At 41.1% G+C, this 25879-nt stretch overlaps 1 protein-coding gene across 2 annotated transcripts in view; it reads left to right on the top strand.

Moving 5' to 3' along the window:
• The window catches only part of COL5A3 (collagen type V alpha 3 chain), a 180499-nt gene that overhangs the window by 122568 nt on the left and 32052 nt on the right, over window positions 1–25879 (top strand). For both annotated transcript variants that reach the window (XM_067463950.1, XM_060763835.2), the window contains 19 exons: window positions 824–877; window positions 1239–1292; window positions 4849–4956; window positions 7361–7450; window positions 8495–8548; window positions 8824–8931; window positions 9833–9940; window positions 10224–10277; window positions 10467–10520; window positions 10786–10893; window positions 12734–12787; window positions 12894–12947; window positions 15876–15929; window positions 17732–17785; window positions 18257–18364; window positions 19003–19056; window positions 20608–20661; window positions 21619–21672; window positions 23867–23920. In XM_067463950.1, coding sequence (XP_067320051.1) covers window positions 824–877; window positions 1239–1292; window positions 4849–4956; window positions 7361–7450; window positions 8495–8548; window positions 8824–8931; window positions 9833–9940; window positions 10224–10277; window positions 10467–10520; window positions 10786–10893; window positions 12734–12787; window positions 12894–12947; window positions 15876–15929; window positions 17732–17785; window positions 18257–18364; window positions 19003–19056; window positions 20608–20661; window positions 21619–21672; window positions 23867–23920 — 1332 coding nt within the window. The remainder of the gene's footprint in view (window positions 1–823; window positions 878–1238; window positions 1293–4848; window positions 4957–7360; window positions 7451–8494; window positions 8549–8823; window positions 8932–9832; window positions 9941–10223; window positions 10278–10466; window positions 10521–10785; window positions 10894–12733; window positions 12788–12893; window positions 12948–15875; window positions 15930–17731; window positions 17786–18256; window positions 18365–19002; window positions 19057–20607; window positions 20662–21618; window positions 21673–23866; window positions 23921–25879) is intronic.

The following is a 25879-nucleotide window of genomic DNA, read 5'->3' as shown; positions in this document are numbered from 1 at the left end:
GAGCCAAGATAATTTGTCCCAATTGGAATTTGCCCCACCTCCATCATGATGCTTTGTTTTCTGCCCCAGGCACTACATTTTGACAAAACAAGGTTTAGTTAAAACTTTTAGTTGCTTATTTAAGAGATGGGGGAAGGGGGAGATCGCATACACCATAGAGCGTGTCTCTGTATCACAGCACTTTCATAGCTTGAAACGTTCCTTTTGAAGTTGCCTGGAGCAGACTAGGCAGCTAATCTTATTAGATCCTTGGTTAAAAAAGATACCTTATTAAAGAAGTGTCTTATTCCCATCTCTTCCCTGCGCTCCGCACATGCTTCACCTGCAGAGCTTTGATGGAATCTCTCCTGCTGGGCAGACTTTGTGGCTCTCCCCTTCCATTTCTGTGTTCTTGTTCAGAGGAACAGTTAAAGGAACACAATCTGTGTCCTTTCTTTGGCGATTGTGTGATCTCGGTTTTTCAGGCTGCAAATATTTCCTAATTGCTTGTTTAGACATTTACCGCTTTAGCACAACTCGATTTATTAGCTCTGGTTCAGCGTGGGCTGTATAACATGTGGCGCATTTTGAAATGGGTGTTAATGGATGGTTTCACAACAACTCCATACTAGCAATTAAAAAATAATAATAATGAAGTCGCAGCCACGGAAGACAGCTGCCTTTATAGACCAGGCAGAGTCCTCTTGCCTAAACTGTATTACCATTCTCTCAAACAAAATTTCTGAGATATGCAAGCTTTTGTGTGTTTGGAAATGTGGTTGCATCCCTCAAGGAGTATTTTGGATGCAAACAGTCATTTTTTTAATGCTTTTTCTGCTGCTAGGGTCCTGCTGGGAAAGATGGTTTACCTGGACATCCAGGCCAGCGTGGTGAGCCAGTGAGTACCAATTTGAGCAGTGCCTAATATTGTTTTATCCATGATGTTATAATTCTAGAGAAATATATAGATGTTTCTCTATTCCCCCACCAGGATAGCAATCTTTCTTTCCTTCTGCCTGCAGGCAAAGGCCTTTTTAATCAGAGAATTTTACAATTGATTGTGGCAGGAAGAACATTTAAAGGAATAGCATGGTTTTATATATACTAGGTTTCATTGTGCTTTATATTGTTTTGTGTTTTTAAAACTTTTTTTAAAAACTTCTGTGTATTTTTTAAAGTTGTACCCTATTTTTAATCAGATGTGAGATGTATAGGATCCCATATAAAAGATGCAATCTAAAATAAAATCTTTTCTTTAGGGATTTCATGGCAAAACTGGACCACCGGGGCCTATTGGTGTTGTGGGACCACAGGTATGAGATCTTTACTTCCAGTTTTCATAGTCAATGGAATAGCCTCCCATGCAGGGAGAAAAGTGAGATAGCAATGTGATAAAATAATACTGTTAGTCAGAGGCTTTGGACAACTAACTAAAGTTAGAGAAGAGCAAACCCAAACGTTTTCTTTTCTGCCAGTGTCCTCAAAAATGGGGAAAAATACTGTCAGTGCAAACCATGCATAGAAAATAATTTCACTGATGTAGCCAATAGTTAAAGTGCAGCCTTCCAAATGTTCCTATAGTGCAGTTCCCAGCATTCTTCAACATGATTTATTCAGCTCGAGCAGGTGGTACTTGCCATCCAACAACATTTGCACCTTGTCGTTCCTGCCCTACAACAGAAATGGTTGTAGGGAAGAATGGTTTGGAGACAAACTATTCAGAAAGTTGGTCTGGAGTTTGGAAGTAGGTTTCTGTATAATAAAGGGGAAAAGGGATGTTTCTTCACAGGAAACTAATTTTTAATAAAAACTGGTCTCCTCTGTAGATAAAAAAAAATACTTTCTGTGCAGAAATTCTTGTGCAAAAATAGGCTTTCCTGTACCAAAAAAGAGAGTTTCTGGTGCAGAAAACATATAGAAATCAAGGGGTTTTTTTCACAAAAAATATTGTTTACAGTACAGAAAACAATTTTTCTGTGTAGCAAATTGCATTTTCTTCCCAGACCTACATGCACACACATACATTTGGGGGGGGGGGGGTTATCTATATGGGGCATCCACATACAGCTACATTATTTCATTTGGGGTACAAACACACACTCAAGTTTACAGCATGGAAAAAAATACTATTTTCCACACAGGAGGTATCCTTTCTGTACAGAATATGTTTCCTATACAAAACATTTTTTTTCTGCACATAAAATGATAGAGTATAAGGACATGTACACAAATGATGTTCATTCAACTTGAACCATTACATTGTAAATGTGACCTTCACATCAATACTCTGGCATTATATTTAGTTGCGAGGAAGGGGCTCAGCACAGGTGGGACTGGGCTGTGAAAGCATTTTTGGTGTCCTTGTTTTCCACCATAGTAATTGCACAACCTATTCTATTAAGATTTCCTAAGTTCTCTTCCCAGTGTTCCCACACATTAAAATGCATGGTTTCCCTTGTGTTTTTGCAAAATGAATTCATATGGGATATTACTAGTCATTGAAAAGTGTGGCATTTTCTGGTATTCTCCCTCAGTAGGGAGACATTTCCTGAAATGATTTGTTCTCACTTATAAGAATGGAAGAACTGAAGATTTACTACTCTATAAATTTCAGACCAAGCAAACCAGGCTAATGCCAGGAGTCTGTTACATATGTAGACAAGTCACTCCAACCAAGGGACTGACTTAACTTTCAGAGTTTTGTGAGGCTTACTGTGGGCCTTTGTTTCCAAACCAACTATCCATATTTACTTGAGTCGAATGCACCATCGAATCTAATGTGCACCTCAAGTTCCAAAACCCTGAAACCAAAAAAAGTATTTGCTGCCTAATGTAATGCACAGTGGCAAAAAGTGCACTCTTTGTCATTTGGTCAAAAAAGGTGGGCATTGCAGGTGCAACCCGCTTAGGATTCCTTCTTTGAAATCAAAAGTGTTAGAGCACCAAAGCTTCCAGCAATGGAAAGGAAAACCTGAGGATACATCTAGGCTGCAGAATGAATGCACTTTAACTGCCTTGATTCAATGCTATGGAATCATGGGGACAATAGTTTGATAAGGCCTTGAGCCTTCTCTGCCAAAGAATGCTGATGTCTCACTAAACTACAAATCCCAAGATTGCACAGCATAGGGCCAAGGCAATTAAATGAGAGATGATGCCCCTCAATTAGGAGCTCCAGATACAGTTCCTGAAGCAGCTTTTCCTTTGGCTTTGACTCAGCAGTAAGATTATTATATGACACAAATCTAATGCACAGCGTAAGTTTGGATAGGTCAGTTAGCCCAAAAAGTGAGTGTTAGATTTGAGTAAATCTAGTAACTGTTTTACAGTTGTAAAGCTAGTATTATCAATCCTGAATGATAGCCTGTTGAGCACCCTTTATTTACATATGCTGCCTCTCTTACACTTTATACCAAGCTCAATTCCAATACACTGAAGAGATGATTTGAAGACCAAGCTCTAGAACAGGCATCCTCAAACTATGGCAATCCAGCTGTTTGGGCCTCCAATTCCCAGAAGCCCTAACCAGCTTGTTCAATGGTCAAGAATTCTGGGAGTTGAAGGTCCAAACAGCTGGAGGGCCAGTTTGAGGATGCTTGCTCTCTAGAGCATGTATGTCAACCTTGAGCCCATAGGAAAAATTCAGCCTACTATGTCATTTTATGTGGCCTTCCAGATCCTCGACTATAACTCCTGTGTTCTTCATCCTTAAACATAATGACTAGAGCTGATGGGAGTAACATCTGGAAGGCTGCAGCTTATTCTGTTTAGGCAGGAGAGTGGGGTTTGAATGTATATACATTCAAATCAGCTATCAGATAATAGCTGATTAAGAAGATAACATGGATTCTGATCTACTGTTCTATCTATGCTGATATAAACATGGTTTACAGCTGATTTTCTAAACTTAGCAGCTAAGAATTCAATTGATAGCATTGTGTATAGGCAATTTAATTCTCAAAAATAATGCTTCCACGGACCTTTAAGAGAATTTTATTTGAGTAGTTCTTACAAGGCTTGTAGATATGATGTCTGACTTTAAAATGTCCTTTAATCTTTCCCCAACCTGACAGCCACAAGTGCTATTGGGTTGCAATTTCCATTATAACCAGATCGTATGGTAGATAATCAAAAGTGATGGGTGTTGTCATTAAAAACCATTTTGGGACCTAAACTGGGCAAAAAACTAAAGAGAACTGATCACTGTGTAAAAAAATTATAGTTGGCCATTCGGATCCACAGATTCTCCTCCCATAGATTCAACGGCTTTTTGAAGGCAACAAAAAGGTTGATGTGGCCCCCGATGGAAATGAGTTTGACACCCCTGGTTTAGAAAAACTGTGACTCTCTGGATCAAAATGAACCAGGAGTGGAAAGAAGAGTGGAGCCCATTTTTTAACTCTGTCCCCCATGTTTCACCAAAATGGCTAACATGAATAGAAGCGATGGCATATATGTTCTGGTTTTTAGAGTTTATGGTGGTCTGGAAAAGGGTTCCTTTTCTTTTAAAAAATGGGGGTTCTTTGGAATTTCTGAGCCTCATTAGACTTCAGAGCTATAGAGGAGGCCAGTGGGCCACATCTAACTTGTAGGCCACACTGACCCCTGCTCTAGATGTGGCTGAATTTCACTTCCCATCAGTCCTTATTACCTTGGGTGCCAGACACATTGAATCACACTTAGAATAGTAATCACTGACATAATGAGGGATGATAGTTTCCCATCCCAGATGTGAAGGAAGCCCCACATTCATCTTGAGTAGCTGTCTCAACAACTTCTTGTTTGATCTGTTTTTTTTTTTTTTTGCATACGTGTTTGTGTGTCCCTGATCTTTTCTGAACATTTTACCATGCGTTCTTTGCATCACAGGGAAACTCAGGAGAAACTGGACCCACAGGGGAGAGAGGCCACCCAGGTTCCCCTGGTCCACCTGGTGAACATGGCTTGCCAGGTGCTGCTGGCAGGGAAGGTGCCAAGGTGAGTGGTCAGAGGAACTTAAAAGGTGCCTTTGTCACAAACAGGGAGGCAACCAAGCTTGGAGCTTAACTAATACAATTGGTCCTTCATATATATCATGGGTTCTGCATCTATGGAGTCAATGAACCACAGCTCAGAAATATTGGGAAAGGGGGGGGGGGATCCAAAAAGCAAACTTTAATTTTGAAGACCATTTTTTAAAGTAGATCCAGACACAACCCTAACAAATAGTCTCTGTTGTATTTCTGGTGTGGAATCCCCCTGTCAACCCTACATGAAAATGTTTTGTGTTTGGAAATCTATATATTTCAGGACTTTGAAAAAGATGTCTTATGATGTATACTCATTTGAAATGTGTGCACAGAAAACATCATAGATGTCAAAACTGCACATTTTCCTCTGTGGGTGGATTCGTGAAATAAATATGTATAATTTTAAACATATAAAATATCATCTGAAAAACCCATTCCATTTCGAGGTTCAACATTTTTAAGACATGCCATTTTTGCCTTATCAGCACTGTAAATTGGGCCTTACTGTGAAATAACACATTTTCCCATATGGTAATTCCACTTATGCTAGAGCACAGTGGTCGCAAAACACTAGTTTACAACTGTAATGATGAATGAAAGACTTTATAAGACCATATTCTTGAGGGTATGATAGTATATAATATGTAGTACCAATTTTTTTTCAAGTTAAAATTCTGCTTTATTTACTTGAACATTCATCAGATTTTATGTAGTACCAATTTAACTATTCAGTACAGAAAATAAGATTCAAAGATACAACTAATTGTTATGCCTCAGGTATCTTTGTTTATCAGATTTGCTGTGATGCCATGTCTTCCAGCTATAAGAAATGGGTACCATACAGCAAATGTTCATGTCTTTGCATACTGGTTAAGAATATGGCTCGCAGATCAATGGCACCTTGGTCCATCTGAATTTCAGATGCATTAGTTCCAAGTGCTTTTAGATAGGAATTAGATCATATGTGACATCCATGGCCAGGAGCACCTCCTCATATTTGGAGTTCTTGCCTCCTAAAGATCATGTCCCTTTCCTGACTGGTTTGGGTAATCTGTGGAGTAAAAGAGCATCCTTTATCAATGAAGTTCTTGAGACAGAGATGGATGGAGGGGTAGGTAGGTAGGTAGATACAGTAGAGTCTCGCTTATCCAACGTAAACAGGCTGGTAGAATGTTGGATAAGTGAAAATGTTGAATGATAAGGAAGGATTAAGGAAAAGCTTATTAAATATCTAATAATAATAATAATAATAATAATAATAAAAATAATAATCTTTATTTATACCCCGCCACCATCTACTCCAATGGAGACTCGGAGCAGCTTACATGGGGCCAAGCCCAAACAACAAATTACAGTACAAAAATACAAATTGCAGTAAAATAAACAACATAGCAATAAAGTATAAAACATCAAAGCATATAAACAATATAGACAAAACATAGAAACCAAACATAATGACAGAGAGTGGGCCGCATGAACATAAAATGATTTTTAAAAAATTACATTTTGATTTTACAAATTAAGCACCAAAACATCATGTTTTACAACAAATGGACAGAAAAAGCAATTCAATACACAGTAACATGTTGTAGTAATTACTGTATTGACAAATTTACGAAGTTATTAATTGTATTGTCGAAGACTTGCATGGCTGGAACCACTGGGTTGTTGTAGGTTTTTCAAGCTATATGGCCATGTTCTAGAAGCATTCTCTCCTGCCATTTCACCTGCATCTATGGCAAGCATCCTCAGAATGTGACCTCGCAACCTCTGAGGTTGCTTGCCATAGATGCAAGCGAAACGTCAGGAGAGAATGCTTCTAGAATATGGCCATATAGCCAAAAAACAAAAACAAAAAAACCCCTACAACAACAACGTTATTAATTGTTAACATCAGAATTTTCCATGACTTTCTAAGAGAAATTCTATCTGAGACATCTACTTCCGGAAGGAATAAAAGGAGGGCAGAGATTAAGTTGCTTTCCACTAATGCCAAATTGTCTGTGACATTTAATCAGTGATATTGCTATTTATTTGTCTGTTGAGTCAATTTCTTGACTGTAATTCAGTTAGTATTTTTAGTTACCCTTTTCTGTGTAGAGAACATAATAACAGTTTTATAAGAGATGAGTTTGTAATCTGTCATTGTCTTTCCCACCAGCTCCAATATGAACAAAATTATGATATCACTCAAATTCTCTCTCATACACATCCCCCGGATATATTGTTTTCCATTTTAAAAATCTGCATAGAAGCAATATAGACTGGAAATAAAGTTGAAAAAATGAAGAGGCGTATGTGAGCTGAAGTGGCAGAAGAATATATCCCAGATTATGACTGCCTGTATAGTGATGAGAAATATTTTCTTCTAGGGTGACCCTGGACCTAGTGGTCTTCCAGGCAAGGATGGTCCTCCTGGGATGAAAGGTTTCACAGGAGCTCGAGGACCTGCTGGAGAGGCTGTGAGTATTTGCCCTACATTGTTGAGGTGGGAGATCATAATTGTCCTAGAATCAATGCAAAGGCTATGGCTTGATCTGTAGTGAGAATGGCGAATCCACCATCGCACCTTGACATGTGCTTTCAGGCATTTGTTCTGTGAGATTTTGGTAGGAACTTTACATTCCTAGGTATTATACCTCTAAATTGAGAAGGAAAGAAGGGGGATTTAATGCCTTACATGATGGAATCCTATGGGTATCTGGTCAACAAATTGTGAAAATGTAATGCCGGGTTAGATGAGTGTGTGGTTGAATTTAACTGTGAATTTCTTACATTCCTTTGTAAGTCATGGCAAGTGAAGTAGTTCCTCTTAGTCTGATAAAACTGTGGAATTCCTGATATTTCTACATGGCCATTAATGTTTTTTGTCTCCAACTCTTCTTTCACTATGGGAGAAACAAAGGTGATAGGCCAAGATTGCCAGTTTCAAATGACAAGGATCAGCAAATTGCTGCCATCCATATGTTTTGCACTAGAACATCCATAATCTGTGTGAGGTTGTCTGACTTCCATTGAATCCTATTGATGCCAAAGGAGTGTGTGTGTGTGTGTTTCTGTTTATTGGGAGGAATGAATAATTGTGTTGTCAAAGGCTTTTATGATCGGAATCACAGGATTGCTGTAAGTTTTCCAGCCTGTATGGCCATGTTCCAGTAGCATTCTCTCCTGACATTTCACCCACACCTATGGCAGGCATCCTCAGAGATTCAGGAGTCTGTTGGATTTAGGCAAGTGGGTTTTATGTATCTTTGGAATGTCCAGGGTGGGAGAAATAACTCTTGTCTGCTTCAGGCAGGTGTGAATGTTTCAATTGGCCACCTTGATTAGCATTTATTGACCTTTAACGAATAATTGTTTTTCCTATTGTTGCTGACATACAGGGATGGTGATTTTTCACATAAAATATCACTCAGTCACTTTATTTATATCTTGCCTTTTACCTAAGAATGTGAAACACATCCCGCTATTCCATATTAATCTGTGTATTCTGATTTCCTCCACAGGGACCAACTGGATTGAAAGGAGCTGAAGGACCACTTGGTCCCCATGGCCCCATAGTAAGTAGACTAGATTCTTCTCAAGGTTTTATCTGGAAAGCAAGTCTCTTCAGATTTGTGAAGTGCAAGGCTGTGGTAGATTGCTAATGAATGTATATGTGGAGTGTCTTTTGAAGAAACATGAGGTTTTGAGGTAGGACTCTTGATAGTGATGTTCAAGCATGAGTTGAAGTGATAATAATGACCATGGTGATCCTTGAGGAAGAAGATTGTAATAGAGGGGAGTATAAAAAAAGGAGATGGATTGATCTATATCAGATGCTCTTTTCCAACAGGGTCCTCCTGGTGAGCGCGGTCCTTCTGGAGCAGCTGGGGGCATTGGACTGCCAGGGCGAGGGGGCAGCCAAGGTCCTCCTGGCCCTGCAGGGGAGAAGGGGGCACCGGTACGTATAAATCACCCCTTTGCTACAAGTGATTTAAAACCTCATGGCTCAGGGCTTTAAGGCTCAAACCTAGTTGCACTTTAATACAGAGAGGAGAACCATTCAGATTATACTTAGAGACAGGACTGGGTTTCTTAGAACAGTGCAACTCAAAGGGAAGTCCAAGAATTGGTGCCATACCATAAACCATGAGCTACCTGTTCCTGGAGATTTTCCAGAAAAGATAACTGTACTCAATAGGAATATCAGGAAAAAATATACTGGTTCTCCACTTTAGATAACATAAGGATGGTTGCCTTTCAGAATAGTAAATATACAGACATAGAACTTCTGGGATCATGATTCCAGAAGTTGTGCATCTGTATATTTACTATTCTCTAAGAGAGGCATCCTTCTGCTATTTAAAGAGGGGAGCCAGCATATTTGCAGAGATGGGGAAATGTCTGGCCCTTTAGATATTGACAGTTTATGTTACCTAGGATGATGAAAAGTGTAGTCTAATAACTTAAGGAGGGTCATACATTCCCAGATAGTTTTGTAGTGTCAAAGAAGAAAACAGTGTTACAGGTAAAGGGAAGGGTGATAATGAAGGAGATCATGAGACACTTGTCCAAATAACTATTTATAATGACAAGAGATGGTGCAATAAAGTCAACCCTGGTTATATGGATTTCTAATCTCAGTTTAAATGAAAGAAGTGTAATGCACATAACAGCAGAATGCATGTTTACTCTTGAATGATCCAGCTGGTGGGATTCACTCTTACATCTTCAGCTGGCCATCTGAGGTCTCTGCAAGCCATGGAGATCTTCTCCTCTCTGTATAAAGTGATAGCTGTTTTTCTCTCATGCCATTGCCCATTATATTACTCTGTCCTCACTTGTCTTTTCCACTTTTCCAGGGTGAGCGAGGCCCAATAGGCCCAGCTGGACATGATGGAGTCCTTGGGCCAGTGGGGCTGCCAGGCCCACCTGGGCCACCAGGACTCTCTGGAGAAGACGGGGACAAGGTAGGAGGCCTGTACTTGGTGTGCTTTGTGGGGATACAGGAATACATGGGCAGGATCCACCACACAGTTCAAGAGCTGCATCTTTTTGTTTCTCTGACAGAATATTCTATGGTAACAGCTGAACGGTGGTTTCCTTAGAGATGGTTTTCTCTGCCAAGGAGTTCCTCAGTGTGCACATGTTTACCTGACAATGGTTTCCCTGGTAATGCTTAGTGTGTTCACAGTGCTCTCTCTTTCTCCCTCTCACTTTGTCTCTCTTTCATATCCCTCTCATCCACTATAGGGAGAGATGGGTGGTCCTGGACAGAAGGGAAGCAAGGGAGACAAAGGTGAAGCGGTAAGTCTGAGGCAGGTTGTTTAAAGGTATTGCGGTCCCATCCAGCATCCCAAAGCCTTCTTGTAATTGCTTGCATCTAAATCAGGATAATGTTTTTGAAGAGAACTAGAAGAGAGGGAGTATGGAACTAGGAGAATGGGAACAGGCTCCATTATCTTACTTGCTCAATACCTTTCTCTCTTCCTACAGGGTCCTCCAGGACCTACTGGGATCCAAGGTCCTATTGGACATCCAGGGCCTGCGGTAAGTATATCTCAAAATCTGTATTGATACAGAAATGAGTCCTAGAAGGAGTCTCCTCCAACAGCTTTCCTTCTGCACTGCCCTCTCTTATCCCCAAATTTCCTTGTCTCTGTGCTTCAAGACTGGGCAATCCCTTCCTTTGCCATTGACGTAGCCTTTTGGTTGTACCAGGAAGGGTGGGAGGTGTGTGTATGTGTGTGATGGAAAGGTGTCAGAGGAAAATCTTGTTATCAGTCAAAGCCCTAACATGGTATTTTACTAACAGGGTGCTGATGGAGAGCCTGGGCGTCGAGGGCAACAGGGCATGTATGGTCAAAAGGGAGATGAAGGATCCCGCGGATTCCCAGGTGTCAGTGGTCCACCTGGTTTACAGGTAAGTATGAGGGCTAGGGTTCCACAATTTGAATGCATTGTGGGAAACAGGCAAATTTGAAGCAGGGGGCAGGGAGTGTTTTTTTTGTTGTTGTTTCTTATTTGTTTGTGTGGGTGTTTTTGTTTGTGTGTTTAGTTTGTTCCCTGCAATTCTTCTGCAATTCTTCTGAGTGATGGTTCAAGAAGGACCATCATAAAACAGTGCCCCTAAGTCTCATTCCAGGGAGGTGACTGAAAAGGATAACATGGTTAGCAGTGTTGAAAGCTGCAAGAGAGGTCTAGCAGAAGCAACAGGTGCATATTCCCCCATCTAGTTTGTGGCATTGGTCTTCCACTAAGGTGACCAAAGTTTTCTCTGTCCCATAACTAGGTCTGAAGTCAGATTTTCTCCAGAAAATCTTGGAGCTGGGAGGTGATCATACATGCTAGAAACTTGCCCAAGAAATGGATAATTGAGGACTAGCTGATAATTATCCAGTGTAGCTGGTTTCAGAGAGGCTTCTTCCCCTCTAACAATCACATCCTCTAACAGACATTCAGGCAGGGTGGAAACCTTGTCACAACAAAATAAGTCCACAGTTCACTTACTCAGTTGGCCTGTTCCCCTCTAGGTACCTTTAAGAGCCAGAAGTGGACCAGGTCCACCAAGGAAATTGCTTCTTGAAATATTTCAAATAAGGGGCAAACAAGAACACATTTGGCCCTTGTCAACTTCAGCATCCAAGTCATTCAGCTGGTGCAGACATGGGCAATTTTCAGCTCTCCAGGTGTTTTGGACTTCAATTTCCAGAAATCCCAGCCAGCTTATCAGCTTTTAGGAATTGTGGGAGTTGAAGTCCAAAACACTTGGAGGGCTGAAGTTTGCCCATGCCTGAGCTGGAGCATTGAAGGAGATTACGCGCCCTTTAGATGTTATGGGAATGTAATCCCCATCATCCCTCTCCTTTGACCTTATTGCCAAAGTCTGCACTGCAGTGAAATCTCAAGAAAGAGATGATAACAGCACTGGAGGAATGGGCTATTTCTTCAGATTTGCTTAGCTCACTGGAAATTTGATATCAAGATGCTGAAGGACATTGGACCATGAGGAAAACTGCAACAAACCTCTTGGCAAAATTTAAAATTATATTAGATGGTTGAATTTTGAAATTCTAGAACTCAATGGATATAAATTCTATTATCTACACAGGTGGCATAATTATACTGGTGTGAGTAAAAAAGGGGACAGCATGGAGAATAGGCATGAAAGAGCTATAGTGGCAGAATGAGGAAAGCTGCCAGCTTTTTCTTGCATGAGTGGCTCCCAATGGCACCAGTGATTGCCCCATCCACAACTCTCATGCTGTGTTGGCTCTCTGGACCCTTCTCCCCAGGAGTCTGACATTCAAGAAACAGCCAGCAAGGAACTGGCAGCCTTCACCCAGATCTCCCTGCATGAATATGCTGAAATGAAAACTGCTAGCATAATAGGTCATTATATTAGCACAGTGTCTATCCTGTAGAATTCCTGTCAAAATTGTGGGACTGGGGTTTCTGGATCTTCATGCTTAACTTGAAATAGGCAACTGTTGTTTAAGATTTTACATTCAAAAATATGTAATAGCCTCAAACACTTCAAATGTAGTTTCTTCTGATGATGTTTGCAAACATTTGAAAAAAAAATCTATGAAGTACTTTAATTTTTTAAAATTTAAACCCCTGGCTTCAAATGTAAAACAAGAGCCGTTGACTGTTGCCTTACAAAGCCATGTTTCGCTGGTAGCTGGTATGGAGGGACAGCAGGAGAACTGAAAGAAATATGATAAACTGGTTTATCTTAGTGAACTGGTGTTTTCTTACAGGGAATGCCAGGCCTCCCAGGTGAGAAGGGCGAGAGTGGTGATGTTGGCCCTATGGTAAGAACCATCCACTTTACTTCTTCAGCTTTGAAGTTAGCCCTTCCCTAGATTCAAGATTACTTTAGGAATCTGATCCATCCCCCTCCCTCTTTTTTCTCTCTAGGGCCCTCCAGGAGCTCCTGGGCCCCGAGGTCCACAAGGTCCCAGTGGTGGGGATGTGAGTATCATTTCCTTTTCAATATAAAACAAAAGAATGTAAGTGCTAAAATACCCCAAAGCAGTGATTCTTCACCTGTGGATCCCCAGATGTTTTGTCTTTCAACTCTCAGAAGTCCTAACAGCTGGTAGACTGGATGGGATTTCTGAGAGTTGTAGACCAAAACACCTGGGGACCCACAGGTGGAGAACCACTGCCCTAAAGTATGATCTTGGAAGCTAAAGGCAGGGCCACCCTGGTTTTTACTCAATGAGAGACCGAGAATGAATGCCAGATGGTCTAGAACATACTTCAGAGGAACTGTTTGGCAAAACTATCTCTGAACATTCCTATGAAATTCATGGTGTCACCATCAGTTAACAGGGGGCTTGAAGACACACACACACACACCTATTGGCCACCTCATGTCTTCTTTGGGTGTCTTGGTTAGACTCTTGTTTTTTCTTCCTCCCAATAAGGATGAGACCATCATAGGTAAGAACAAATATTAAAAGGTGGACGGGATGTCCCCTTTGGGGTTCTTCAACCTATTACTTTTCAAAGAGGGAATTCTGAAAGAGTGGAGCTCAGAAGATAAAAAGAACAGGAGTGGAAGGATGTCTGATACTGCTGTAAATGGGAATACTGAGTACAGTGCATGAAACTTTATTGGAGACTTGTTTGTATCAATAGTATTATAGCAAATAAATAAGCCAGTGTGATCCACATCCCCCAAGTGTCCTTAATCTTAATGCACAGTTCTGAATGGCAAGGTCACATTTACAATGTCAAGGTTCAGTTTACATGATAGCTATCGTGTAATGTCATTATCCCTTCTCTTGTAATCTCCTAAATGGGAATGATTTGCAGTAATTGACTTTCTAATGACAGTTTGAAAACCATTATCAAGTGATGGTTGCAATGACTACATTTTTCATTTATCGATTGGATTATTTTGTCATCCATCTAATACCTCTAGACATGGTGTAAACAGAGCCATAAAACATGCTGATCATCTTGCATCAAAAGGCAAGGCAGAAAATGAATAAAGAATTTAAACAGACTAATAAATATGGCAAATAAACCTAACTTATATCTAAAATGAAAGAGGCAAATAATAATAATAATAATGGGAGCAGTAACTACTGCTTTCTAACAAAAATAAATTCCTCCTTTATAGATAACGCCACATGGAGAGAACCTAACGCATAGCAGTAGCTGCATTTACTGAGATTGTGGTTTGTTTAGGGTAATATGACCTGTATAATCTTATGACAGCCATCAAAGCGCTTTTTGGCAAGTGCCAAGATGTGACCTGTGAAACATGTGGCCCTGAAGTTATTGTTGGACTGCAGTTTTCATCTGTCCTAATCAACAGATCAAAAGCTGAGAGTCCAGCAGGACTACACTTTCTTCGAGCACCAGCATGGTGTAGTGGTTTCAGTGTTATCAGGAGACCAGCGTTCAAGTCCCCACTCTGGCATGAAAACCACTGACACCCCTTCTATCCTGGCCCTATATTTCAGGATCAGATCAAATTATCTGCTTATCCCAGATTGCCTGGCAGTGGAGTCCCATATAATCCAGTCCAAAGCAGATAACCTGGGATCAGATCCTGGGATAGAGAGCCAGTGTAGAAGGGGCCTTGTTGAGGTGTAGGAAGTCATTGTCTCCCAGGTTCAGAGGAAAGCAATGGAAAAACCCCTCTGAAAAAATCTTTCTGAGAAAACTCCATGTTAAGTACTTACTAGGATTGCAATAAACCAGAAATCACTTAAAGGCACACAACAACAGTAACAGCACATGTTCTTCATTTGTGGCTGAAACAAAACTCCTTCCATAGTAATGGAGTGGGAGTTCCACTTACCATGCCACTCCCTGCATATATAAGAGAAGCATCTTTTGCTTTGGTGTTGGGAAAACTTTAATGCCAAAAGTGAGCAAAGTGTGGGCTACAGACTATATTCAGCCCCAAGGACAATTTCCTTAGTGTCAGGGTTCCCCTCAGACCCAAAGAAAAAAAAATACATATTTTTATTTAATTTCTCCAAAATGCCATGAAATGCTCTCCAGGGGATAGAGAACACATTCCCACCATATCTTGTGGGTCCCCATATGAGTCACAAATGGCAAATATAGTTTTTCAAAGATTTTTGCGCCTTCTAGAGGGTTTGAGAACTTCTGCAATACTCTGAGGGCCCAGGGACAATTTGGGTCCTGGAGCAGCCTTATTTGAAATGGGAAATGTAAAAGTGTGAGGAAGTGAGGAGGTCCTGCCCTTGGTCTGAAGACATCCTGCTCCCTTAATCCTAAGGGAAGAGAAACCAGCCGTGGATCAAGGTGGTCAGCTGGGTGAACAGGGTAGGGGTGGGAGTGGTAAAAGAAAAAATACGCCTATAATATTTGAAGAGCTGCATGATTCCCATAACGGCGCTCTATGCAGTCTTGCTTGCCACATGACCTTAGAGGTGTCTATGGAAAATGCTGGCTCTTTGGCTTAGAAATGGAGAGGAGCACCAACCTCCAGAGTCAGACACGACTGGACTTAATTTCAGGGGAAAACCTTTACCTTTAACAATGATTTCCCTACCTGTTTTAAGCATGACAATCCATAGAGAACCTAACAATGCCTGGGACTGATGAGTGATAGAAGTGACTTTCAGGACAGAAAGCATTTTGTTACATGTTAGTAACTTTGATACAGCTTTAAACTATTTGATAGATGATCAGATAAACAGTCAACAATTAGAAAGGGGCAGCATTGTTGAAATAACAACAACAACAACAACAACTTTATTTGTAGACCGCCCTATCTCCCCGAAGGGACTCAGGGCGGTTTCCAACATATATGGCAAACATTTGATGCCAAAAAGGAAAAACATACAAACAGATTACCTCAAAACAGACTAGGTGCTTTTCCTTAACTGCTTATGGCTGTTCTCATTACAGGGCCCTCCAGGTCAACCTGGTGGAGTGGGACAGCCAGGTCCTGTCGGTGAAAAGGTGAGTCCCTATCAGTATAACCAGAACACAGACGGTCAGACCAAATAGTTTATTGCATAGCACAAGAGCCAGGAATTGGATAATGCAAAGTATGGTATAAAGGTTAGGGATTTATTTGTGAACAAATCCCAACTGCTGCAAAACCAAATATAATATATTGAGGCTTTATTTGGGTATACAAAACCCACAAACAGAACCACCAGCTATAAAAGTTTGAGGCTTGACACCAGTGTGTAAAGATAGAGGGATTATTTAAGAATAAATTCCAACCTTTGTACACCACTTGGTATGGAATGTGGCTTTAGGCACTTTAAAAACCAAAACCAAAAAGCTGTAATATAGCTGGAACTTTTTTCTGGCCAGTTAACCTTTTGAAAGAACTCTGGCACCCACCAAACTTATAAGCAATGTTAAGCCCTTGGCTTACTACAGGTATCTTTAGCTAGAATGTGCTGGATTCGCACTCAGGCCTGTGCACTGAGGTAACACTAGAGAGATTTCTCCTTTAGAATGTACACTGCCACCATTAAACCTTTTACTTCTTCAATAAATTGCTTTTAAAACTTCCTACACAGAGGCACACGTGAGACAGATGTTGTGAACAATAAAACAATGATGTTTATTTAAGAGAACTTGAATAAAACAGGTATTAAGCTTAGTTGATTTGAAAGATTGTCTTAAAAGCATATGGTTTCTTTAAACAGTTCAAAAACTTAGTTGCAAGTAACACTTTCTTCTCCCTCCAGAGGAGAAGAAAGGATTTCTTCTCTGAAAGTAACCCCAAACTCCACACAGACAGTCCTTTACTCTTGGGATCTGTCACCCCACGCCTCAGCTATTTTCCCTAATAGCTGTAATCTTTCCACTAGCTTTCTCTGCTAGCTAACTAACCACTTTAGGCCTCTCTCACAACTCTTCTCCACTCCAAACTCCTAGCTCCTTCTCCTTTGAAACCCAGTTTCAAACTCCCTGACAGGGTTTTAAAACGCCCCCTTAAAATCATTTCTTTTCTTTTCTAAGTTAAGCTCCACAGGCAGGAAGATGAGAAAGCAAGATGGGGTATTATGAAAGTTATAGGCAGTACCCAGTCGCTCAGTTTCTTTTTCCCTCCCTCCCTCTTTCTCTCTGTCACATGTGTTTTGGGCTGCTGGCATGTGGAGAGAAAATTATGGAACTCATTGGAGATTGATGGGGAGACACCACAATCCTGTTCTGGCTAGTCTGGAAACTGAAGTGTTATGATTCATTTTTAAAGTAACAAGTGCTAGCAATCCAAGGTGACACTCTCTTAACTGGAAATCACCCTTTTTAATACTTTCTGTGCCTGACTGCAAGTTACATGTACACAGAAACACACTTAAAATGTGCTCAAGCTTGCTCTTCTGCTCTGCATTTCAAACTTTGTATCAGAAACAGGTCAGGTTGGTAATTCTGCAAGTATTGCTATAAAAGTGATCTCCCCACCTCCTCATGGGTTGGAGGTGTATTTTTCCTTTGATCAAGGACCAGCTGCTAGCATTCCTGGAACAAAATCTGTATTTCATTATAGTCTTGTAGATTACGATTAGGTGCCGTCATCTAGAAAAAGTGTAAACAAGCATTAAGGGGCCAGTAAGTCCTACAATATTATAGTGATGGAGGTATTGTAATATGTCAGAACAAAATTGCAGTGCCTCCATAAGGGATTCTATAGCACATCATGAAATATAGACATATTTTCTGAAAACAGAACCATTTAGGAGCCAGAAAGGTAGCATGATAGGATTGAGGATTTCACTGTTTGTTTCTCTTCCACTTTCTAGGGTGAAGCAGGTGAAGCAGGGGATCCTGGACCTTCAGGAGAGCCAGGCCGGACAGTAAGTGTCTGTGTTTTTGGAGGATGGAGGGAAAGAGAAGCTGGACAAATCATATGTAAACGTTTCTTTCTAGGATGTGTCTGCCCCAAACAAAGGTAGCTAATGGCTTTAATATCAGTAGAGTGGTGAATCTAGTCTAGAGTTTTGTCTGACCTTCAGAGGAGCTATCCAAGGTGCTGAACCTTCTTTGCAACTACAGTTCAGCATCTTGGATACTGCCTTTAAAGTTCCAACTAAAACCTGGAATAGATTTACCTCTCACACCTCACTCTTCCTCAACAAGGAAGCAACAAGCTGCCATTGGCCTCAAATCAATCTCTCTGCAATGTTGGTTGTTATCCATAAGACATCAAGTCATTGGATGAATTGGCTCAGAACAATGGTGTGGCTCTAGCATTTGAGAAAATAGAGAGAGGTTGCTTTTCAGAATATAATCCAATCTTCTGTTTCCTCTGTATTGTGCTCCCAAAGGGTGCGAAGGGTGACACAGGTGAAAAAGGAGATTCTGGACAATCGGGAGCTGCTGGACCCCCTGGCAAAAAGGGTCCTCCAGGAGAAGATGGAGCCAAAGGGAACTTAGTAAGCCATTAGGTTTTGGATTTATAAGTGACAGAGCCTACCTTGTCATTATCATTTCAAGTTATTTCCAGCTTATGGAGACCCTAAGGTAGACCTATCAAAGGATTTTCTTGCCAGGATTTACTCAGAAGGGGTCTGCCTTTACATTCTTCTGAGACAGAGATTGTGGGAGTCCATTGGTGAGTGGAGATGTAAAGCCTGGTCACCAGAGACCTACTCCAGCACTCATATCCTTACACCATCCTGGCTCATAGACCACCAATATCATCATGGCCACTTAAATAGAATTCCAGACCCATGCTACAATGGGCAGAACAAATATTTTGACTTTTGAGACATGTGGAGCAAAATGGTAGCTTTGAAGAAACTCATAAGAGTGTCATAGAAGGATGACAGTGGATGGGACCCAGGGGCCATTTTCAAGCCCTGAAATATGAATGTTTACTCATTCTCTGTCCTCAAACAAAACAGTGCATTCCAGGCATCTCTGAAATCCATACAGTAGACATATTCTCCCCAGTCTGATTGCATTCACAGTTGGAGTAGAGGTGGAATCATTTGGCCTGGGCTCTGCTGTTTCATAGGAGGTTGTACCTGACACTCTGTGGTAGTAATTATTGCTTGTAACTCTTTCCCAGGGCCCAATAGGATTCCCTGGTGACCCAGGACCATCTGGAGAACCTGGCCCTCCTGTGAGTATCAGTATTGCTACTCTGTTGGGGCTTTTGTGTGTGTGTGTTGGAAAAGGAATATTGTCCCCATCTACGTTCTTTATTTAATGCAGTGCGAAGCTACTCGTAGCTTCAGACTGCAGTGCAGACAACAAACTCTCTCAAAAGTGCACAAAAGAAAGCCCTTAATGTGTCCCATTGCTTTGTTTTTTGGGGGGGTTTTTTTGTTTGTTTTTTGTAATTACTACCTGGGCTTCAAACTGTTTCCAGGATTTCCTATGTAATCATTTGCACAGTGAAACCACTTCTTTCAATATCAGTTTGAAACTGCAGTAAATGGCTGGTGTAAACGGGGCCTATTAAACCAGAAGAACTGCTGGAAGTTGGGATATCTCTGTTTCTAGCTTTTGGAAAATTGGATTTCAAAGTTCTCAGATCAACACAAAATGGTCAGAGGACACCCAATATTACACAACACCTGACATTCTCTGTGGCCAGTGCCTTACCACAAGATAATGTCCTGAGATTATTTCAAAATCATAGTTAGGAAGAGGAAGTGTGTGTAACTTTCCCAGGATCACTCAGTCATCTTTGTAGGAGACTAATATTTTTGAATCCAAGTTCAGCTCCCCAATCAAAACCATCTTCTAGCTCACAAAAGGAATGTTGTTGTTTATATCTCTTAGTCTGAGTGTCAAAGTCACGGTTCTTGGAAGCTATATTTCAATTTTGGGTCCAGCCAAATGCAAGAGAGGGATCAAAAATATCAGCCTAGTTACCTGACAAACATACATCTCTACGTATAACTGTAAAACTACCAATATATACATAAATTACTTTTAAAAAGTGGATTTCCAGCTTGTCTTTTGTTTCTCTATAAATTTAACATTTTTGTCTTCCACTTTAAATCCAACACATTGTTTACTTCTGCTTGTTTTAACATTTACAAGTAAATGTCTCATTTTATGTCTCCAAACCTGAACATAAAGTATTTCCCTTGCATATATATTTCCATTTTCCCAAGAAAGTGCCCAGTGCTGTTGTTTAAGTATGTTGATGTGTATGTATGATTAAGAATTGTAGCCTTTTCTCCATTGTAAAAAATGAAATTAAAAATATTGGGTTTACCTCAAAGCTTTTACTGGTAGTAAACAGAACCTTAGAAGAAATGTAGCATTTTAAAAATTAGAAGCAGGGTTACAGAATGACAAAACAATGAATAAAACAAGCAAAGAACATACAGGGAGACCATGCCAAAGAGGATTGAACCATTATTTTAAAGTATGTCTATATCATCTCACAGCCCAAAAAGGCTCCTGAGGTGATGAACAAATAAAATCAATTACATTCCTAAAAGCAGTCTAAGGGCAAGTTCTGTCATGGGCCACATAATATTGCCTGAGAAATAGAATGCCTGGCATTTGAAGAAAGTACGACAATATTTCCACATGATAATATTTTGTGACAAGTCCTAGATGTGATCTTTTTCTTATTTGAGGTTAAAACAAGCAGTTTTCATGGTATCAACTGACAGATGCTGGTGTTAGATTGTTTCTGCATTCTCTTGTTCAGGGTATTGATGGAGTTCCTGGTGAGAAAGGTGACACGGGGGACCCTGGACTTCCTGTGAGTATAATAGGTCAATGTGTGAGAGAACAGTTTCCCATTCTCTGAAAACGTCATGTTGTTTTGGGATTAACTGATGGTTGTGTGGATGGGTGGATGGACATGAAGATAGATCTTTGCACTATGTTAAGTATCTAAACTGGATTGACTTTCACAATTGCTTCTGCTTAATGAAACAGTAGTTGTTGATAAGAATATATGGTGAACATTCAATTCCCAATTTTTCATAGAGCTGGAATTCCCACAATTTGAGAGGGAAAATTGTATGCTTAAATCAACACAAAACAGATATGCTTGATCTATAGCATACTTATATGGAAAATGGAGAGTAAATTATCAGCCCCATCCCTCCTGACCTTCCGTAACAAAGTGAAAACGTGGTTTTTTGAGAAAACCTTTGGAAACCAAGTGCAATATATAAACACAGAATTATGTGCAATTGAATATTGGAACAGCTTAGACGATGACTTTGGATAATGAGGCTAACAGTGAAGTTATTGGTTTTATACATTTTTAAAGATTTAATGTATGTATTTTATAACTTTGCTTTAAATGTTGGTTTAATTCATATTGTTGAAGACATCAAATAGCTGCCTTGAGTCACCTCCGAGCTGGAGAAATGCAGGATAGAAATGTCGCGAATAAATAAATGATAAATAATAAATAAATCCATTATGGAAAGCTTGTGCTTTCTGCAGATATGACCCCTTTATAATATTTCTTAGGACTGACTGGTGCACATGTGGAGGCTAATGATTTCTTTCCATGTAGTAATTGTGATGAATAAGATACTTGTGCTGGCGATATATCTGGGAGTAAATGCCGCTGAACTTAGTTGAACATGTTGGAGAGGACTGTTGGTGTTGGTGGACTAAGAGATTTATGTGTACACCACTGTGAATATCCCACTCCCCAAATGGTGCAGTTAAAAATAATCTCATTATACATTCTTTTCAGGGACCTCCTGGAGCTTCTGGGGAGCCGGGTCCTCCTGGATCACCAGGGAAAAGGGTAAGTTTTGCCTTCTCTCTCAAAGGGCAAATCAGAAGAAGGTGTAAGAGGGTTCCTCTGCTCAGTAAAACTGCATTGCAAAGATCAGGCAGGGGAGTTTTTAGGGGTGAGAAATTAGATCTCTAGCTCCTTCACAGTCCAAGTGAATCACCCACCAGTGCTTCAGCCAGGAGCCAACCCAACTGGGTTCAGGCTAATCCCAGCCAGTTAAAAACTGCATGCTGCAAAGTTAGTTGCCTTCCAAAGACACCAGTTGGTGCAATACTCTTCCATTTTTCAATGAGATTAGACAACTAGTGTTGTTCCACTTTGGGAAAACCTCACTGAGGCACCAGCCTTATTCCTCCCTCATCCCGTATGTGTAAGGAAAGAGCCAGTGAAGTGTAGTAGTTTGAGAACTGGACTAGAACTCTGTAAATGATCAAGGGTCTGGAGAACAAGCCCTGTGAGGAGTGGCTTAAAGAGCTGGGTATGTTTAGCCTGAAGAAGAGAAGGCTGAGAGGAGACATGATAGCCATGTATAAATATGTGAGAGGAAATCATAGGGAGGAGGGAGCAAACTTGTTTTCTGCTTCCCTGGAGATTAGGATGCGGAACAATGGCTTCAAACTACAAGAGAGGAGATTCCATCTGAACGTGAGGAAGAACTTCCTGACTGTGAGAGCTGTTCAGCAGTGGAGCTCTCTGCCCCAGAGTGTGGTGGAGGCTCCTTCTTTGATGGCTTTTGAACAGAGGCTGGATGGCCATCTGTCGGGGGCGCTTTGAATGCAATTTTCCTAGACTGGATGCCCCATAAAGTCTCTTCCAACTCTATGATTCTTTGAAATCATCATTCAAATCTTTGCTTTTATATGTAAACTCCTTTGTTTCTCTCTCACACATAAGGAGAGTGAGGATAGCGTGCAACAACTGAGCTTCAACTTCTGTGGTTCTCCTGCCCACTATGTCTGTTCAGAGAAAGTCTGACAAATCATGCACAATTGCAGCTCAGGACTTCAGATGAAATACAGATGTCTGAATTAGTTGTATATATCAAATACTTTTGGAGTTTCATAACTGACTTACGTGCACACCCCCTTAAGTTATTTTTGTGCTTTTAGAGAAGAGCAAGATTTTAAAAGGTACTTGAGGAAACTCTTCGTAATATATAGCAGTTACAGAAACTGGTATTTCCTTTCTCGGTGGCCATCTGTTCAGTGCACAGTTTCAGATATTTTTTTTCCAATGGATTTGGTCTTTGCTGATATCTTTGCAATCTTCTGGCACCTTCATAGAAGACACCAGATGACTGTTCAGATGACACATTAACTAATTATTCTTGCTCTGGTTGCAGGCATAGGAAGAGTAATCTTAAACCATAACAAAAATCTTGTTGGCATTATGTGTCTAACTGTACATGTCACACTATCAACACTTTGTTGCCCCATGATCCCTGTGGGAAAGAAAAGGTTCTTATAAATCTGTGAAATCATGAAAGTTTTTCTTGGGATGCATCAGCACTGTAGTGTGAATACAGTTTGACACCTCTTTCACTGTCTTGGCTCAATGGTATGGAATCATGGGAGTTGTAGTTTTACAAGGTACAGGCTTTACAACCTTCTCTTCTGAAACAGTGGTGGTACCTCACCAAACTACAGCTCCCATGATTCCATAGAACTGCGTGATGTCAGTTAAAGTGGTGTCAAACTGCATTAATTCTACAATGTAGATGTGCCCCTGGTCAAACTCAGTTCCTGCCTGCATACAGAGCTTGCAAGTTTGCTCAGAAATAAGAGATTGCTCTCACTTTGGCGGAAGCTAACCAGTGGAATCTCATGTCCTTGCTCATATTGTGGACACTATATTTAGTGTCCTGTGCCAAATTGTGTACTTTTGGCAGAACTTGAGGTCTTTTGTTGATGTGTTTGTTTTGATAATGTCATGGCATCTGTTCCCTGGGGCTGGTTGTACATTCTGTAAAGGTTTACATGGTGTCTAATTTACCCTGCTCTCGGTCTTTTGCTTTAATTGCTGACATGTTTGATTATTGTAAGGCTTTGTGGCCAGAACAAAGTCGTGTTTATTTACTTAACAGGACTGTGAGAATGATTGGGCCTACAGACTTTCTGTAGAAGGAGGGCAGGAAGATTAAAGCGCAAGATCCTAATCAAATTATGTTAAAACTCATGCAGCAGATTCTCTCTTTCTGTTCCAGGGACCTCTTGGGCCAGCTGGTCGCGAGGGTCGACAGGGTGAGAAAGGAGCCAAGGTAAAGAGAACAAACTGCTCTTCTTTGAGGCCTGGGAATGGAGTGCTAAAAACCCCTGTCCATGTCTGCTCAATCAGCCACTCATTTTCTCTTGCCCTATTTCTCTGCTTTTCCCAGTTTCACTCCATGAAATAAAACATCCTGAGATTGATAAGATCCAGAACTTGGAAAAGTTGTTGTGTATTGTCGCACTCCAAATCCCATAGCCAGCATGGCCAATATTTATGTGAACTGAGGATCTGGGACCTATAATTAAAAGCATAACCCTTCCAAGTTCCAGTGATTCTGTCTCTCATCTCAGGGAGCAGAGTTATTCAGTGCAAGGGACCTTTCACATGGCTATGATTCCACAGCTCCATCTGATGGAGGCCTGGAAGTTGTTGTTTAGAATTCTCTGCTAGAGAGCACCTTGCCCAGGAACCCACATATCTGTAGGATGTTGTCATACCTGTCAAAAGAGAAAACATAGTGCTTGTGTAACAGGAAAGTACTCTGGGAGAGAACTGTGACAATGGATATAGGTATGCAGTGCATAAACTCTATTGCTTGGATCCAGAATATCTATGCTTCACTAAATGGCCCTGCCAAGGTTTAAATGGTCTTTCAGGCTATACCAGGTATGGGCAAACCTAGGCCTAGGAGCCAGATACGGCCCTTTGGATTCTTTTCTCAGGCTCTCCTCTCTCTCACCATCCTATCCTTCCTTCTCTCTTTTCTTCCTCCTTTCCTTCCACCTTTTCATTCTTCCTCCTTTATCTCCTTCCTTCCTTCCTTCCTTCCTTCCTTCCTTCCTTCCTTCCTTCCTTCCTTCCTTCCTTCCTTCCTTCCTCATTCCCTCCCTCTCCCTCCCTACTTCCTTCCCTTCCCTTCCCTCCATTTTCTTTTCTTCCTTCTCTTTCCTTCTTCCTTCCCTCCCTCCTTTCCCTCCCTCTCTCTTTCTCCTTCCACCCTTCCACCCTACCTTCCTTCTCTCTTTCCTCTCACCCTCATTCTACTTCCTTCCTTTCCTTTTGTCTTTCCTTACTTCTCTTTCTTTTATCTCTTCCTTCCGTCCATTCTTTCCATCCTTCCCATCCACTCTTCCTTCCTTCCACCCTTCCACCCTACCTTCCTTCCCTTTTGTCTTTCCTTCTCTTTCTGTTATCCCTTCCTTCCTTCTTTCCTTTGTTCCTTCCTTCCTTCCCTCCCACCCTTCCTTCCTTCCTTCCTTCCTTCCTTCCTTCCTTCCTTCCTTCCTTCCTTCCTTCCCTCCCATCCTTCCTTCCCTCCCACCCTTCCTTCCTTCCTTCCTTCCTTCCTTCCTTCCTTCCCTCCCTCTCTACTTCCTTCCCTTCCCTCCATTTTCTTTTCTTCCTTCTCTTTCCTTCTTCCTTCCCTCCCTCCCTTCCCTCCCTCCCCTCCCTCTTTCTCCTTCCACCCTTTCATCCTATCTTCCTTCCCTCTTTCTTCTTTCCCTCTTTCTACTTCCTTCCTTCCTTTCTTTTTGTCTTTCCTTACTTCTCTTTTATCCCTTCCTTCCTTCCATTCTTTCCATCCTTCCCATCCACTCTTCCTTCCACCCTTCCACCCTACCTTCCTTCCCTTTTGTCTTTCCTTCTCTTTCTGTTATCCCTTCCTTCCTTCCTTCCTTCCTTCCTTCCTTCCTTCCTTCCTTCCTTCCTTCCTTCCTTCCTTCCTTCCTTCCTTCCATCCTTCCCATCCAGTCTTCCTTCCTTCCACCCTGCCTTCCTTCCTTCCCTCTTTCCTTCTTCCTTCCCTCTTTTTCCTTCCTTCCTTCCTTCCTTCCTTCCTTCCTTCCTTCCTTCCCTCCCACCCTTCCTTCCTTCCTTCCCTCCCACCCTTCCTTCCTTCCTTCCTTCCTTCCTTCCTTCCTTCCTTCCTTCCTTCCTTCCTTCCTTCCCTGTTTCCTCCCTCTTTCTCCTTCCATCCTTCCCTTCCTCCCTTTCATCCTTCTTTCCT

The sequence above is a fragment of the Anolis sagrei genome, chromosome 2 (assembly GCF_037176765.1).
Source record: "Anolis sagrei isolate rAnoSag1 chromosome 2, rAnoSag1.mat, whole genome shotgun sequence".
NCBI lineage: Eukaryota > Metazoa > Chordata > Lepidosauria > Squamata > Dactyloidae > Anolis > Anolis sagrei.
The sequence above is the reverse complement of the archived record's forward strand: the minus strand, read 5'-3'. Positions and strand labels throughout refer to the sequence as shown.